General features: G+C 41.0%; 1 protein-coding gene across 5 annotated transcripts in view; it reads right to left on the reverse strand.

Moving 5' to 3' along the window:
* The window catches only part of LOC121880577 (peroxidasin), a 56,272-nt gene extending 39,010 nt beyond the window's left edge, over window positions 1-17,262 (reverse strand). For 2 of the 5 annotated variants that reach the window (XM_042387866.1, XM_042387865.1), the window contains exons 1-3: window positions 15,360-15,639; window positions 4,054-4,125; window positions 2,606-2,677 (exon numbers count right to left, since the gene is read on the reverse strand). In XM_042387866.1, the coding sequence (XP_042243800.1) occupies window positions 2,606-2,677; window positions 4,054-4,125; window positions 15,360-15,544 (329 nt within the window). In that variant the 5' untranslated portion in view covers window positions 15,545-15,639. Of the gene's footprint in view, window positions 1-2,605; window positions 2,678-4,053; window positions 4,126-15,359; window positions 15,642-17,250 lie in introns of those variants that run through there. The other 3 variants (XM_042387869.1, XM_042387867.1, XM_042387868.1) reach the window with 3 other exon arrangements.
* Window positions 17,263-17,604: the final 342 nt, after the last annotated feature.

Raw genomic sequence — 17,604 nt, forward strand, 5'->3', positions numbered from 1 at the left:
TCATGGACATCATCTAATTATAGTTATGTAGTTAACACAACTCATTAAGACTCAAATTAAACACTCAAAGATTTGATACTTGCACACCTCGGGAAAAAAAGAAAAGCACAGCTGTTAAGATGGTGTGTGCATCAGATAAAAAGCTTTCAATCAATAGACAACCAGTAAATATGTTTCCTTGTGTGTCAGATCTTTTCTCCATATGTCTTTGCTTTTCTCAGTGATTTCCACATTTGAACTTGAAACAGACTGAACTAATGTGCAGCCGGTACAAGTTCAACATGGTATTTTAGCACACTGAAAGACAAACACCCTGGATGTGTGCATGTTCTCCCTACATTATACATGTCACAGAAATGTAATGCTAGAAGAAGCGATGGCTTACAGCTGGCTGTCCTTTCATCTCCTATCTATGTGTTACACTTTCCACCATCGCACTCATAATGAAACATGATGAGAGATACAGATCTCCCCACAGCCCATGTGACGCAATTCATGGAAAAATAAACATCTTCTTTTTATCACTGCGTGCCCTTTTCATCACTTGAGCTTGTCTGTGTCAATGCTATCAAGTTTCTTACCAGTGAAGATGAAAGGTGCATGCAAAAAAAAAATAAACAACTGTATCGTATGTCGTGTGATAGTCAGATTGAGCTAAAAGCCAAACCTGAGATAGTGACATTCATTGAGAAATGATAGAGCCTTCATACATGTGTCAGATGACTTTCTACTAAGAAATGACCAAATCCATTGTTTTTACATTTCCATACAGAGCAATTCTGCAAAAAAACCATGATGATAATTTAGTGACAATGCAGCAACCAGAGGCATTGCTGTAACACTTGTCAATGGGTAACTGACTTAAAGTTTGGCTTCACTTTCAAGAACTCCCCCTCAGGCTGAATGTGAAACACAAGTGACTGCAGCCTTGTGTGTGGGTGTGTGTGTGTGTGTGTGTGTGCACATGCTTTGTGTGGAGGTTTACATGGGAAACTGGATTCGGATGTTTCGTACTCAAATCTCAAGGGGCTTTACTTCACTGACCAAATATCCTTCAGCAGTGATTAAATAACCTGCCATTAAGAAGACAAATGTTTTGTCAGAACTACACATTAGAAAACAGTTCCTGTTACTGTGGTTTAGGACACAGGAGGCTTTTCCCTGACTGCTGCACTACCAAATTATCTATATTAAACCCTTAAAAAAACCCAAAGCTATACATACGTGCACTAGGGAAAGGCACATTATGTACTACAGAAAAAAAACTTGCATTAATGTACTTTGATGCAAGTAGATCTGTGCTTCTATAAGAAATACACTGATGCCCGATTAGATGGATTGACAAATTGAAAAGGGATCAAATAAACAGTAAAAGTTTCCCACAAACAGGCTCTGTGACCTCTGTTTGACTTGTTTATGGAGTTGGTCGTGGGAGAGGGGGGGGCTGTTGTATAGACAGCCGTCTGGCTATTAAGTTAGGAGGACATGAAAGATGACAGGGAGTCGACTTAACTGGGGTCCAAAGGAAGTGAAGAGGTGAGGCGGGAGATACAATCTAGCCCCCAGCTATAGAAGACTGAATCAGCAGGAAGGGGGAAGTTTGGGGGGGGACACTTTACCCTAATCACAAAGGTCGGGGCTATGGTACAGGCTTTAGATTGACTCTGCTTTAAAGAGAGAGGGGCTCTATAATTAAAACAGTCCGTAAATGGCTACAGCGTTTAATTACAGCGTGAAGAGCGGGGACGTATGCCGGGACAGAATGTTTACGTTTGTGTTTGAGGGTCAGTGAGCTGAAAAGAAAGAAAAAGAAAAAACGGGTACATCCGTTTATCCTCCCTTCCCTCTGCCTTGCTGAGTGGAGCTGATGTGTATGATCTTGTATCAAGTGTGCAGAGCTCGTACAACATACTATCTGGCCAGTGATATTCTTCCCCGGACACACAGGTCTTTATCAGTAGTTCTTGCTGATATATTTTGCTGTTATCAGCCTAATGCAGACAACTTGAGACAGCATAAAACATGACGTCATATTTAGTCTCAAAATGTGCACCAAACACAAACAAAAAAAAATAAAAAGCAGATTAAGTGTGCCCTTCATTAACTTCAGGTTTTGCTCCAGTGTTAGAGTACTGTACTTACTGAGTGGGGAGATGAGACGGTGTCTATCTGGAAGCACAGACAGTGCTCTCACCACAACTGAGGTCAGTGACTAACAAAGGGAGCAAACCCACAGAAAGCCTGAAGCTACATACGCCTTAAAACCACCTCTGCACACCGCCTCCAGGTCAAGACTTCCAGACACATAAGTACAAAGGATCAGACAAAGGGAGTCATTGACGCATTTTCCGTAAACTGCATTGATGTTTTTTTACTGACTAAGCAGTCTAGCGACGTCAGCTGTCTTCCGCTTTTACAGTCAATATGTTGTTTTTGTGAAAAGAAAAGATATATATGTTATCACGCCTCCTCTTCTGTTGACTAAATCACTTCAACAGTGGCATTTTGCCTGTTTGTCCTGACAGGACAAAAATAGTTCCTCGCTGTCTCAAAATCTATCACTTGACCTCACAGGCAATAGGAGATTGACACGAGGGCAACTTACAGATATTTGAGGTTTTCCAGGTCTTCAAATGCCCCCCTGGGGATCCTTCGTATATGATTGTTGTTTAGGAGGCTGTGAAGGAAACATAGGTTATTTTGAGGTTATAAACAGTACACTTGTTCTTGGTTATTTCTGAGTGGATTATGCCATGTATATTAAGACAGGATGCAGTATAGTGTCATTCAGAGTTGTTTTCATCAGTTGACCCCTCTTTAAAGATATAGAGGAGTTCTTAACATCATCTGCTCACCTTGTTCACACAAGTTCTGCAGTTTGAAATCACAAGGACTGTGATTTAAAATGTCATTTGGTGTGTGATCACTTGTTTCCTCTTTTGGAGTACTGCCTCATTGAACCCAACACAAATGCAAAACAATAAGAACTTTTGATGTTGATTGTACATATGTTAGAAAGTGAAAGTTTATCTGTGGCTAACTCAAGAGAAGACAAATGGCTATCCTTTCCAACGGACATTACAGAAATATTTTTGTCTGTACAACAGTAATATTGGACATGTCTCTGTAGTTCAAAGACTGATATACTTTAGGATGTGTTATTGTTCAGTCTGGAGGAACTGTTCAGGAACTGGAGCCTGAAACCATAAAGAGCTGTTCAGGATATAAAGCCTCAACAGGCCTCATGGCTGGCTGGCTGATAGGAAAAGCTGGGATTTTCTTCTGCCTTACGGGACTTTTCTTCACTTTGAAATGCAATCTAAGCCACTGTGTCTGTGCCCTGCACATATTCTCATGTTTATTAACTATCATGGATATATGACTGGATCAGAATCTAGACAGCTTCACTTTTAGCATCATGCTAACTCCCTTCTTTGCATATCTCTACCTTACTCCTCAGCATGAAGAGCAGGCATCTCAGTAATGTTTGCAAATATTTGAGAGAGGTCAGGTATGTTTGATTTATGATGGCAGTCAGCTGAACAGTCTAAAGTGTGGGTATATCAAGATACTCCACGTTAAAGAATGCATACATATCAAGACAAAGTAAAGAAGGTTGCTAAACTAATATTTTACCCATGAAGAACACTTTATTAGCTTAGCAATGTACCATCTAGCAGACTGGACATATGATAAATAGCCCTGTGGGTGGAAGTGGAAAAATAAATTCCTCACAGATTACGAGCTGACCTACATGTGTGAAACCACAGCAGAACAGAGCAAGCGTTTGCCCGTGTTTGTGTAATACAACAGGACTTTCTAGGGAAGTGACAATCATTCAGTAGAATGCTGTTTTAAGGAAATGGGCCTGATTAATTTGTGAATAGCAGTCTTGTTGAAGCCTTGCTGAAACCTTGAAAGTTCTTACCTACATGGTGATATTACTCTTTCACAAGCTGGATTTTATTTTGGAACAATCTCATAACAAAAACAGGATATGATGTAGTATAAAAGGTTCACTATTATGCATGCTGAGTGGAGACAAAGACTTACAGTGTGTTGAGGTTCTTTAATCGTCTAAAGGAGCCGGGTTGTAAATCCTTGATTTTGTTGAACCTCAGGTCACTGTAGAGCAGAAAGAAAGACATTTATATTCAGGAAAAGATATGATTAAGTACATCAATGACATGTACACTAGCTGCATATATACATTAACTGGAAGATATCTTAAAGTGTAGAAAGCAGGCAACACACATCTGTATGAACTCACAGCACACAGCACAGCCTTCATGTAATAATCCCCAAGGATAATTGAACACATTACTCATCTCACAAGAATGCCTTTGTCAAGCTTTAATCATGAGGGTAGATTTATATAACACTTGCCCCAAAGATAACAATCACAAGGCTAGTCAGCAGGTTTCACTATCTCTCTCCTTTTACTTTCTAATTTAAAGAGGCTGTGTGATGATAACAGTATAGCTTCACATGACACTAATCACTCCTGGGCCTTACAGCCAATGACTTAGAGTGCCGTGAAAGTGACAAGCTTAAAGACTGTAATGCTGCAATTAGCACTGTGAAGGTGAAATCATTCTTAACCACATGTGGCATTACCAGCCACAGAGAGACGACTTATGTGAAATTTGAACATCTCATCTGAACAATTATGTTATGTTTGAGGAACACTGTATTAGTCCCCCACTATTCCTGAAAACATTCACATCTACACTCATTTATGGTCTTTAGTGGTTGCTTTAACCAACAACAACCATACTAGACAGCTGAGCATTATTTGACCCAGCATGGTGTTCTGGGAGAAAAGCCTGTTGAAAACACCTCCAGACAAAGAGATGAAGAGAGCATTAGGGTGGAACCACAAAGCAGATTTACCACAGCACTGAGGAAAGGAAGAACTACATCAACCTTTCCCCTCTAGAAGGCTCAACCCTCCCAATAACAGTTTACACTCTCTACCAGCATTCTTCTTAGCCAATGACCTTAAAAAGTAAATACTCTGAGACTGGGTGACACAGACATAACATACTTCACTGATTATGCAAAACTGTCAAGGCGCCAGGGTGATGAGGATGTTAGCGTTAGCATCCTTTTCTCTTCCATGATATCTAACACAAACTTTCATGCTTTGAAGTCCGTCCCGAGCAGCCACATTTAATTTAGCTGCTGCACTAGCTGAGCTATTCATGTTGTCCGTTTCCCTATATGTACAACAGGCAAAGAGCCATAAAGCTATACATTCTTGACTTTTTGTGTTCTTATATTTCTGTAAAAAAAAATGTGGGCCAAATAACAAAATCAACTGATTTCATAGCCAGTGAAATGTTTATGGGTCACTCGCTCTATAAAATCCCTCGCATATGGATCCAATCAGAGTGAGTCCAACTTTTTCATATGCTGACTTCCTTTCATATAGACTGTAAGCTAGTGCAAGAATCCAGTCAAAGAGCTTTTTTGTAACTGACATGCTTTGTGTGGAACGTCCTCCAGCTATGGTGATATTGTTGTTTCTGGCACCGCCTTAAGTAGGTGAGAAAACGTCTTAATGTCAAGATAAGACTTTACATTTAAATGACTCAACAGCTTCTGAACTACTAACCAAACAACAAAAAGCTCATTAGGGTTTGATGCATGTGGAGCGCTCATTAAATGAACTGTCAAATACACTGAATAGAGGTGAGGGTCTTCTGTGTGAAGAGTAGGGATCACTGCTAGGTGAAGAGGTGCTGCACCCTTAGGAAAACATCTCTCTCCAGGCAACGGGCCCAGGGTGCAGAGTGCACTACGCAGGCATGCTGAGGCAGGGGCTGTCCTGCATACCTGCCTCCAGCTCTGAGGGATGAAGGCATGAGGGGAGCATTAGCGCAGGGCTACGTGCTGGTTCAAGCAGCACCCATCTGATATGCAGGCATGAAAGCAATGGTTCAGCGCTTCTGATTCCTGCTGAGGGACGTCTGGAGGAAAGATGAAGCTGCGTGCTCGTTCTCGGGATTCATACGAAGCTTTATCTTGAACTTGGACGTAATATACTCTCTATAGGTTAATGGATGAGCAAATACAGCTTTAAAGTAAATGTCTCTTATTCAAACCCTCTTAAGATACAGTATTTACCCTGAGCTGTGTGGGTGAATGTGAGTAGTTCACTGAACTATTTGCCCTTGCTGGTGGATATGTTATTTTTGCTGTGTTTGTGTGTGTGTGTGTGTGTGTGTGTGTGTGTATGTGTACATGCACTTTCATGGTGTTTTTTGAAAAGAAGGCTAAATAAGGTCAAGCACAGTGTTGTCTGTAGCAGCTGGGTGTGTTTAAAGCATCAGCTCTTGATGAAGGGGAGGTGCGGCTCAGATGACCAGCGAGTACTGGAAGTACTGGAGCTGATGACATCAGTACTGATATACTGTATCCTGTGTGCTCTCAGGCTTGCAGTGAGTGAGACTGAATGGCACTCTGAGCAGTACTGTGTGTTTTTCTGAGTGGTTGTGTTGTCTGTCAGATCAGTTAATAAAAACTTTGTGTGTGTGTGTGTGGGCCAGAACCTGACCCTGCCTATCCATCAATACCCTGATAATGTCATTTGTTTCTGTGACGCATCTGCACTGACCCCACTTCATCTGTTTCACTATACTAATTCACAAGATCTACACTAGCAGTAGTGCTCCTTCTGCAATCATGAGAGCAAACATCAACAACAACTTCACAACAATTAAACAGGAAGTGATTACAATTTGTCAGAGGAGCGAGATGCTCTGTAAAGCTGCTTTGTGATGGTTTGTCGTCAGAGAACGAGAAAAAAGCAGGGGAGGAGTCAGTCCACAAAGGGAAAAAATACAGGAAGAAGCACAGAGGACATCTAGTAAACAAGACGTCTGTGAGACATTCTTCAGCAAATAGTTCATTGAGGGACCGGAGAATGCTGGGATGTTGTCATCAAAAATGAGCACAGTCTGCTTGAATGTTTTATGATATTTGTTCCGGGACTTATTAAATGAGTCTGTTAGCTCCCATTAATGTGTTTTGATGGCAACGCGCCAGAGGGAGTTATAAAACAGCAAGGCTAACAACCCTGCAGAGGGGCTGACAGACTATTCTGAGTTTGTCTAAACAAAAAGCCTGAAAGTGAACAGCTTCCCTGGCTCACTAATGAGGGAGCCATGGGAATTTGACAACAATAGCACTGATACTGTGAGGGCAGAACAAAAGATCATTTAATTTCTTTTTGAAAACAAAGAAATTTGTCATCTATCCACACAGGATGGCAGGCCCACAATTTAACATGCCATGCTGATAAGAACAAAGCCCACAGACAAAGAGAAAATGATTTTTTAATGAAAAACTAGCCCAGGGATCTACTTCTAGAGACTTTTGTACTGTACTTTTTAGGAGACTGAATGCATGATTTTACCATTAAGCTCCTTTGATTGCACTGCAGCTCTTTGGCATAAACTAAACTCAAGACTTACATTTCTCAAAAGATAATTAGAATGACCTATTTAGAGTAGACAATGCTAACAATCTGCCTGCAGTGTTTTGGGCACACTGTGTCTGAGATGAAAGTACAGGTCCAGTGAGTGCACAGAGGTGATTCAGGGACACACTTACTCTGCTCCATACAGGAAAATTACATTTAACATGCCTCTACTCTACTCAGCTCTACTTCCACAGCAGTTGAGCTCAGTACAGACTGAAGTCAACACAAAACAACATGAACACAGAGCAAGTTCACCTCCCAAAAGCTCTGGGAGGCCTGCATTTAATGCTGCTAATGGTATTTTGAACTTTAAGGTGAATGTTTTAAATGATAATCCTTGTAAAAGTCTTCTGTCAACCATGTGTCTCCTGAGCAGGCAGGTCTGACACACACTGATGCTGATACAGTGATGTCAATCACAACACTAGGGGACCTGATGCTGGGCTGTTACTGGGTCCAGTATGTAACCTATCCAGTCTGAGCAAATAGCCTGCGTGATAAGAACTCCATCCCTCATATGTCTACTGGTTTCCATAACAAACTTCCCCACCGAGACTTTATCCCAACAGACATGAGAGTTTGAATGTTGGACAACAGGTTAATCAATTCATAATTTTAGAGGCCAAAATAAATACTAGCATGTCTGTATTTAAGCTGTACTAATAGTCAGTACTTTGTATTGTAACATTTTGTCATTTAATCATTGATGTAAATTGAATTTTAAAATAATTGAAAAGATTCACTGTTTTATCAGGATCCTATTCTTGGCAGGCCAGTAAAGCCTGTAAAATAGTTCAATGTTGCTCTTAAGTCAAGAGCTTTAACTCTGTGTGGCACTGCCAAGCTCCTGTCATCTTCTTCTCTGGTTAATGATCTGTGATTGTAAAGGCTGGCCATATTTAGCCTATGTCTGGTCTATTTAATCATTCACTGCTCTACATGTTTTCATTTTTGTATTTTGTTACTTATCTGTGCCACACGGGTTAATGATGCTGCTCAACTATATGGACACAGCACAAGTGATGTGAACTCCCTCTGACCATCTAGCAACAAAACTGTGATGGTACTGAGGAGAGAGCTGATGGAAAAGCTGCAGCAGAAAGCAGTGAATCTGTGGCTAGTTGCTCTGCTGTAGCACAGTGAACCGGTCAGATGCAAAACATGCTTTCGACAACAACATGTGTCCGCCAAATCCTGCACATAATGGCTGAATAATAATATAATCAAAAAGAGAAGGCAGCGCCGGTACACATGCGACATTCAGTGTGTGCAAAGTTCTTGAATTCATTGATAAAGACAAAAATCACAAACAAATCTTGTGTTTGAAAGTGCTGAGTGTGTACACTGTAGCTGGCACATGTCTGTAGATGCTGACTGTTGTGCTGAATCAGTGTGTTATGAGAGTGTGTAGCTGTGCTGTCAGACTGTTGCTCTGATGTACAAGTTGTGTTACTGCTCAGAAATGATTGTGTGAAAATAAGTGACATGCAAACTGGAGTGTACTTGCTAAATAATTAACCGCCCTCGCAGCACTAATGAGAAAACATATCTGCCGCTGCCGCTGGTGTGCATATCTTCGACCGTGGCATTTAGCATGTGTTGAGTTTGAACGGTTCTGTGTATTCAAAGAGAAAACAAAGATCATATGATGCTGAGCTGTGCAAATGTGGACTATAGCTGCAAGGAAAATTTCAGAAGAGGTTTCTGTAAATTCTTGTCTGAGCCAGAACGACGAGTGAAGCTGGCTGCTGCCCAATTCTACTCGCATCTGAGTGCCATGTGTGGACCTCTCCTCTCTCTCTCTCTCCTCTCTCTCTCTCTCTCTCTCTCCCTCTCTCTCTCTCTCTCTCTAGTCAGAGGAGTCGTTTGGCTTTGTGACACATGCCCAAGTGGGCTTGCCAAGGACTCTCGAATGCGCGTGAGTCATTCTTAGTTAAACAAGAACATGGCTGGCTTCTTGCTTGGTTGGAAGAACAGTGAACCAGGATCTCCAAACATGGCTGCGATGGTTCTCTACTAAACACATCCTGTGTAAAAATGACAAGGATTTGTGTCTTGTCAAGGGAGCACTAGTGCACAGCGAGAGCCTATCGAACCCCACAGTGCCAGAAGTATTTAGACAACTACATACGGCTAAGAGTCATACAAATAAAATGAATACAAGGGGAACTCATTTTCGAGCACATTTTTTTAGATGGCAAGTAAACTAGAAGTCATGAGAGAGAAGTCACTACTAGAACAGAAACCTGACCAAAGACAGCTGGAAGGAGTAGTGCACATACAGTACACACAACTAGGGTAACAATCACCGGAACTACTGAACATAAACTGTCTTGTAAGATTTCCTTAACCACTGTCTCATCTAGGTTTGCTCAGAGACAGCTGTAAATGATCAGTGTCTGGGCATCTCACGCAGATTTATGTTGATGCATCAAAGATTCTTCTTAAGCAGGTTAATATCATCTTTTCTCAGCATATAGCTCCATATGTCAGACACCATCAAACATGAACAACTCCAGTTATTGTCATCCTGAGCCTTTTCATAGTTCATAGTTTTGTCACTGACATCATCCATTTTAACACAGTAACAGTCACATAACTTAAATATCCTTTTGTCATTAATTACAATGTCATATAGATACAACAGTCCCTTCTTTAGCTTGCTTACTAGCCATTGGTCTTCTCTCTCCTTAAGGCCATATCACAGACTATCACTATCATTGTGAACTTAAATGCACTGGACTGCCGGCATCAGTGGACTGGACTCACATTTATTTGCCATGCTAGCAGCATAGTTCTAAGGATGGCAAGGTCAGTCCACCACTTTGATCCAGACTGCAATAAAAATACATCAACTACTATACACTTGAATAACCAGACATCCATGTTGCCCAGAGGATTAATCCCAATTTGCTAATTAGCAAATGTTAGCATGCTAACACCTTAAACTAAGATGGTAAACATAACATCTACTCAACATCAGCATGTTACAATTGTCACCATTGTGCCTATTAAATTGAATTAAAGTTGCTCACTGAGGAAGTAGAGCATTAAGTTTTCTAGCGTGAGGGTTAGTTTCAGCATTGTGTGGCCCACTGACTGCACATGCCTCGCCCGCATGTTCCTGCTAGGCCCATGCACTTAGATGGGTAGATAGATGATGTCATGCACATAAAAAAAAAACTTTTCTGGGCTCTGGACACATTTTACAAACATAAAACCTTTATGAATTAAAACTTCATAATACCAAGGTGGAGGACTATGAGGAAAATGGTTTTTGGACCACAGGGGAGGCAAAACCGCTGATGGCCACAAATTGTGGGACAAATTGGCAGCAAGGCAGAGAGGCTGTGCCGTATCAAGCTCTTTACTACAGCCATGATTTTAACTCAAAGTACCACTGTGCCTCCATGCAGCCTCACAGAGCTGCTAGCGTGGCGCTTGTTACTTCTTGTACTGAATTCCACAATTCAGGACACAAGGTGAAAGTTAGTGAAGCTGCCGAAAACATCTCTAATATTAAATGTGTAACTACTACTACAGTTTTTTTTTTGCTGATGGTTTGTATGATTTCTATGAATGTAACAAAAAACTTTATAAAACACTGTACAAAGTGCTTTATGGACATATAGAACTAATAAAATCAGACAATAAAAGAGCAGCAATAAAATCTTATGACAAACAGAAAAATTGTGCTCACAATATGTGCTTCATGCTCTTCATGTGTTTTTTGTGTTCATTTGTTAGAAGTTGTCTTGGCCCTGCATGAAGAACAGTATCCCTGTACACCCATGTCATTGCAGTGCAGTAAGCTTTGAACTTTCATCACAAGCCTTTAGCCAATATGACAAGTAAAATAAGGCCCAGGTTTAAAATAACCAGCGTTCAGCGTTTATTTAAGATACATTTTCAGGAACTAATTTAAAAGAAATGTGAAACAGTGCTCCCCAAATTCACCAGCTGTCCTGAACTGGATGGGCACAGGAAGGGGCCAGTAGAGTTCCTTTCAACAACTATCTTGGGCCCAATCTCCCTGTGCAAATGAGCAAAGCTTTGGGGATTTCTGGCTTTGCATTCCATAATGCTGCAGAGACTGAGCGCCTCACAAAGCCTGACTGCAGCAAATTCCACACAATGGAACTCCACTTTCCCTCCCTGACTCACTAACACTGTCACTCAGTCAGACCAGGCCACTGTTGTGGGGCAGTGCACGAGGTGAGGGGTAAACAACCTTAAGACATGTAGACAGAGGGAGGTGGCTGGCTGCTGACCACCATTCAGAGCTCAAGTAGGGGGGGACACAGAAATGTGTCTGCTTTTCACAGCCGTTATCAGGTCTACAGCCTGGTGACAGCGTGACGACAACCCCCACTGAACGGACTCACCGGCCGTCCTGCACCCACAAACACCAGTGTCCACTCATGATCTGGACATTCACTCCATTCAATACTGCCGTTCACTCAGCACACACAGCTACTGAACTGACATCTAGCCGCACAGTTTCAAATTGTTGTTTACAATAACTGTGCTTAAGAACGTCAAGTATCACAATACATTAGAAACCAACTGAATTACTGCGTACAGATTAAATAAACATGATGAACACCGAAAGACAGACACAAACCACTTCATACAGTAGTGCATTAACAGACTGACACTGTTAGCAGCTGTGCAGACACATTCTGTACATAAATGTGTACATTAAGGCTCCAGTGTTGAAACATGACATAATTCCACACTCAAGCAGCATAAAAACAAGACTAGAGCTGCAACTAATCATCATTTTCATGATTGATTATTGTGCAGATTATTTTCTCAATTAATCATGTCAACTATAAAACATCAGAAAATGTCCATGATATTTTCCACAAGTCCTTGGTGACATTATCAAATATCTTGTTTTGTCTGTCCACCAGTACAAACCCAACAACATTCACTTTACAATGATATCAAAAGTAGCAAATGCTCACATTGGAGGGGCTGGAACGAGACAAGAGTTGGCATATCTGTTTCAAAAAATGACTTCAATGTTAAATTACTGATTATCAAAATAGTTGCCTGGCAACCAATGAATACACTAATCATTGAGGCAATAATATATTCAAAAATAATGACAAGCAAACAGCTAAAATGTCCAAACCACAGGTACACTGACCTGTGAAATGAAGTTACACTGGCAGACTCTGACACTGTGTGTCATACAAAGAGCTGCTGAGGTAATAGCCTACCACCCATAATCCAGCACAAAAAGTAAAACAACCCATATATATATGATGTTGGAAGAATAGCGCTAATGTTAAAGTAATCATTTCTCCAACGCCACCAAATCCCTGAGAAGATATGCAGCAGTGTCATTAAAGAGAGGAAATGTAATTTACTATCATGCCTCAAACAGAAAGTCCTTTGAGAAAACAGCTGAAAAACAAATGTAGGCCAGAAAGAACCAAAAAAAAAAAATCTGGGGAAAAAAAGTCAATGTTCCTTGCTCCAAGTGTCATGTAGAAAAGCTCTTGGCACAGAGCCCATGTGCAGTAGTACCTCTGAGCCAAGACTTTTGATTCTCTACTGCAGTGTGGCTCAGAGCAATGAGAAAGAGATGTTTTCAAGAAGTTGAAGACACATTCATTGTTCCAAAGTTATCTGAACAGTGTGTGTTAATCCTACACATGCATATAGACGTCTACACACTGATTGAATTGTTATGGTTACAAACACACAACACTCAGAGGTTTCCCAGCCTGCGGAAGTCTAAGGTGAGTCACCCACATGCTTTTTGATCACCTGGGCTAAAGGAGGGAAAAGGTCTTTGTTGCTGTTCATGTCAACCTCAAAAATCCAACAGACACAATAAAGATAAGTGACACCTCTGCGTGTTTTGTAGTTCTACTCCTGTTAAACCCTAATGATGTCCCTAATGCTACCGGATTATAAATAGATCTCAGAGGGTTTTACACCACTACATTAAAGATATCACTCATGCCAGCAAGAATATATCTGTAAAAAATATACCAGTAAATAAAAATATAACGAAATCAGATCACTTTTCTAACAGATAACCTTTCTGATCATCTGACACTCCTATGAAATGATTGTTTTACATTCCTAAGAAATCCCTATTTAGGAGTATGGCATCCTGCCAGGTGATAGGAGGAATGCAGTGTCTATACTGACACATTACTTAGCTCCATGTGAAGTGTCTCTACAGCAAGAAAAAGTCCAAAAGACACAAATATTCTTAGGATTTAGAATTTGTAGACTCTTTAACATACAACCTCTCTGTTAGGGGACATACTGAATCCACTCTGACTGCCGTGTTATGAGGCTTAATTTGATCAGCCGCTGCATGCAGACCTCAAACTGCAACCTCACTGTAAGACATTCTTCACAACAGTGCCTGGGTCAACTCAAGTTTGGTATAGCGGTGTTTTGTCACCGCGGAGGACCGGTGATTTGCTGAACATTTTATACAGTGGAAAAGAGGGAAGGCTTGAGTAGGAGCTGCTGTGTTCATGTCCTGACATGACAGCGGAGCGGGGAGGAAAGGCGACAAGTGGCTGCCGCTTCAAAGCTCACCAGCATGAAAGCTTGTGGGGAAAACCGCAGCATGCCCTCCTGCTCTGATCAACCCTCTAACAGATTTAGACACATCCTACAGACGACCTAAACAATCCTTTCATTGCTGTGGTGAAAGATGGACTTTCATCTTTCCTTTGGGGGTATCTGGGCATGGCTGCACCCTGGTCTCCCTTCAAGGCTGTGGGTTGACCCCAGATGTTGGGAGGACAAGGCTAATTGTGAGTATGCTGCAGTGGCTGGTGTGGTTCAGGCTGGCTGAGTTGCCCCTTTGTCCCCCCTGCTTACAGGCTGAATGAAGCTATTTATAGGTCCATGCATTATAGACTGAAATGCACAACAAGATTGCAGCCGCCAATTACAGACAAAGGGTGCCACATATTTGGGAGATTGGACTGATCTGGAGCTTTTTGTTCCTTCATTGTGGCTCTGAGAGACTGTCGCCAGCTACATCAAAAAAGGAAACTGTTTAGCTGGGTGACCATAGCAGAGTGCTCCTGACATCCAGGACTCACTCACAAGTGTGTGTCAAGTAAGAAGTATTTCCTTCCTTTCATCTCAGAAGGAAAGTCAAACATGGAGACACAAAAACAGTCCAAACACAACGATACCTTTTCTGACGTAAGTGAAGGAAGCAACTCAAGAAACTGCTCCACATCATGACTCTATCACACTAAAGATCCATTGTAAAAAAGCAAGCCTGCTGGTTGAGACTGACCTCGAGCAAGAATCTTCTCTGGAAAAACATGATAACACACCCAGTGAAGAGTGAAGAGTGTGCTTAAGATCAGATCTATTTGGACTATAACTTTGCATTTTGTTTAAAGTCATTAAAGCGTGTCTTCATTAGGGAGATGTGTGCTGTGTTGCTCATACAAACTCTCTCATGCAGGGACCTATTGAAGAGCCTAACCCTCCTCCACATTGCTTGCGGCTCACTTCACCAGCTGTGTGACCCTAAAAACCCTGTTCATTAACCTCTACAGCCAACAGCTGAACTCTTCGGCAGGTGTCTTAACTTGGTGAAAACGTCCTGAGACACTGTAACAACCTCTTCACTACCACAAGACCTATTTTATCAAGTAGCCTTTGTTTTCATTCCAACTTCAACCAGTGGCTGAAAGTCCAAAAAAGTTGGTTTTAACAGACTGATTTATTGACGCCAATAATATCAACAAATATGAATTTAGCAGAGGCTTGAAACGTGGAGAGAGGCATAGTGCTTTGAGCATTCATTGCATTCCCGTCTGGTGTGCCCACAGGGTGAGTTCCCGTTAGATTTAAGGAAAAAGCTACTTACAGAATGGTAGTCTGAGGAGAGACTGCTGGTACGGTTTCCAGGTTTAGATGCATACATCTCACGGTGGTTCGGAAGCATAAACAGCGACTCGGACAACAAAGTACAAACTGTGGTCCGCTAGCAAGTAATAACAAAGCCACCGCGAGTAGACACGGAGGAAAGAGGTGGCCAGCCCGCAGCGCCATTGCTAGCAGTGAGCCGAGCAGAGCACAGACCGCCAGCTGCTCCTCACACTGACTGAGAGGCAGCGCGACTGGGACAGAGGCGCGCGCGCGCGCGCACGCACGCACACAGAGAGAGACTTACTGTACATTCAGAACAATTATCTTTAAATACACTGGTTTAAATAAATGTTATAGTGTTTGAAGAGTTCTCATTTATTTTACTTTTTTTTTAAACTGTAAGTCAGCTCTATTTTCTATTTTAAATTACTTTTTAATTATCGGTTTATGCATTTCTAACAAGAAAACCACAATTCTTCTGTTTATGTTGGCTACATTATTTTGTTGTTTTTTATTTCAGACACGCTGTGGCAATGTAAAGATGTGTTTCTCATGCCAATAAAGCCTCTTTGAATTGAATTGAAGTGAGACAAACACACACACACACACACACACACAGCGAGCGAGAGAGAGAGAGAGAGAGAGAGAGAGAGAGAGAGAGAGAGAGAGAGCGTTACAGAGAAGGGATTGAAGCTGGTAGAAGAACTGTATCATTATCATTGAACTTTAGCATTTAGTCAGACCGCAATTAGCAATTTATTTGACCTCAGCTGTTCCTAAATGTCATTTATAACACTCACTGTAGCTAATTTAAAAATAAATATATTGTATAACGTCCCCAGAGCCCATAATTTGGTAGTTTATTAGCAATTTTGTTATAATCCCAAAATGCGTCACAGTGTTACACAAGCGCTGCTGGGAGACGTTAAATCCCAAAATGTCCTCCTTAGTTTGACATTTGAGTCGATATGAACCTTTTTAACAGCAGATATTTTGACTTGTAGCAATCACAGGTAACAGTGGCTAAACAGCATTTAGGGTCCATACAATGGTGAAAGAATTGTATTCCCTCATTTATGTAAAACACCACAATGTAAGAAAGCCTGTCTCATCACAAGGAAAAGCATTAATAAGCTTACTTAAGTGAAAGTACAAAAGTATCACCAGAAAAATTTCAAGTAAAATTTCAACTTCAAGTTCCTTATGCTATCATATACTTGTACCTGTGAGTTTTATGTGAATATTGTTTTTTAATGTGTAAGCAGCACTAATGTTGGAGATGGTCGAGGTGGAGCTAACTTTAACTAGCGTGCACTATACTGTTGCGCAGTTTAAAATTGTTAGCCTATGCAATGTGACGCATTAAGATAATCTTATGTTATGAACGCAAATCAGTAGTTATGTAAAGGTGGAGTAAAAAGTATTAACCTTTGGAATGTAGTGAAGTAGAAGTACGTAGGCGAGCATGAAATGAAAATATTAAAGTAAAGTAGTCCCACATGTAGGCCTACTCGAGTTCTGTTACAATTCACCAGTAAAGGTAGGCTGTGCTGGTGAGCTGGCATACACAATACCAAAGTCCACCAACTGGCATACATGGAATGCAATCATTGTTAATGTTATTTATTAGACCTGCGCTTGTCCTGACATGTTGAAATGTTGGCCTTGAAAACAGCCTTCAGGAGGTGGATCTTAAAATAGCTCAATATGACGAAAATGAACTAAGGAATGCAAAGAAAGCTCACATATTCAGTTAGTTTGGAGGGCCAAAAGCACATATTATTATGATTAGTATTAGTATTATTTTAGCTTGGCTTCACTGTATTATATAACTGTTTAATAAATATTTAGGTTTTTATGGTATGACTGTAAAAATAAGATAACCCTACCGTTCTCTCCACGAGCAATGTAGGTTATGCTCATTCTAACTGGCGGGCTAATTAGCATTTTGATTCATCACAGGTGTGTATGATTACTGTGCCTTCAGCATGTTGTCCAACTGGTGCACCAATCAGAGACGACAACCAGAACTACCTATTTTAATAAGCAGTAACGTTTACATGAAGTCATGGAGTCATTTACCTGCAACATTATTATTACACTCCGCAGCCTTCCTTTATTATTACTTTGGATTTGCTGACATCTGCTGGTAAATGTAGGAATAACACTCAGTATCAGTATGTAAAATACAATGTAAACTTTACAGGCCTGACAAAACTAAGATTCATTTTTCAGAATCACAA

Source organism: Thunnus maccoyii, chromosome 16 (assembly GCF_910596095.1).
Source record: "Thunnus maccoyii chromosome 16, fThuMac1.1, whole genome shotgun sequence".
In the NCBI taxonomy this organism is placed as follows: domain Eukaryota; kingdom Metazoa; phylum Chordata; class Actinopteri; order Scombriformes; family Scombridae; genus Thunnus; species Thunnus maccoyii.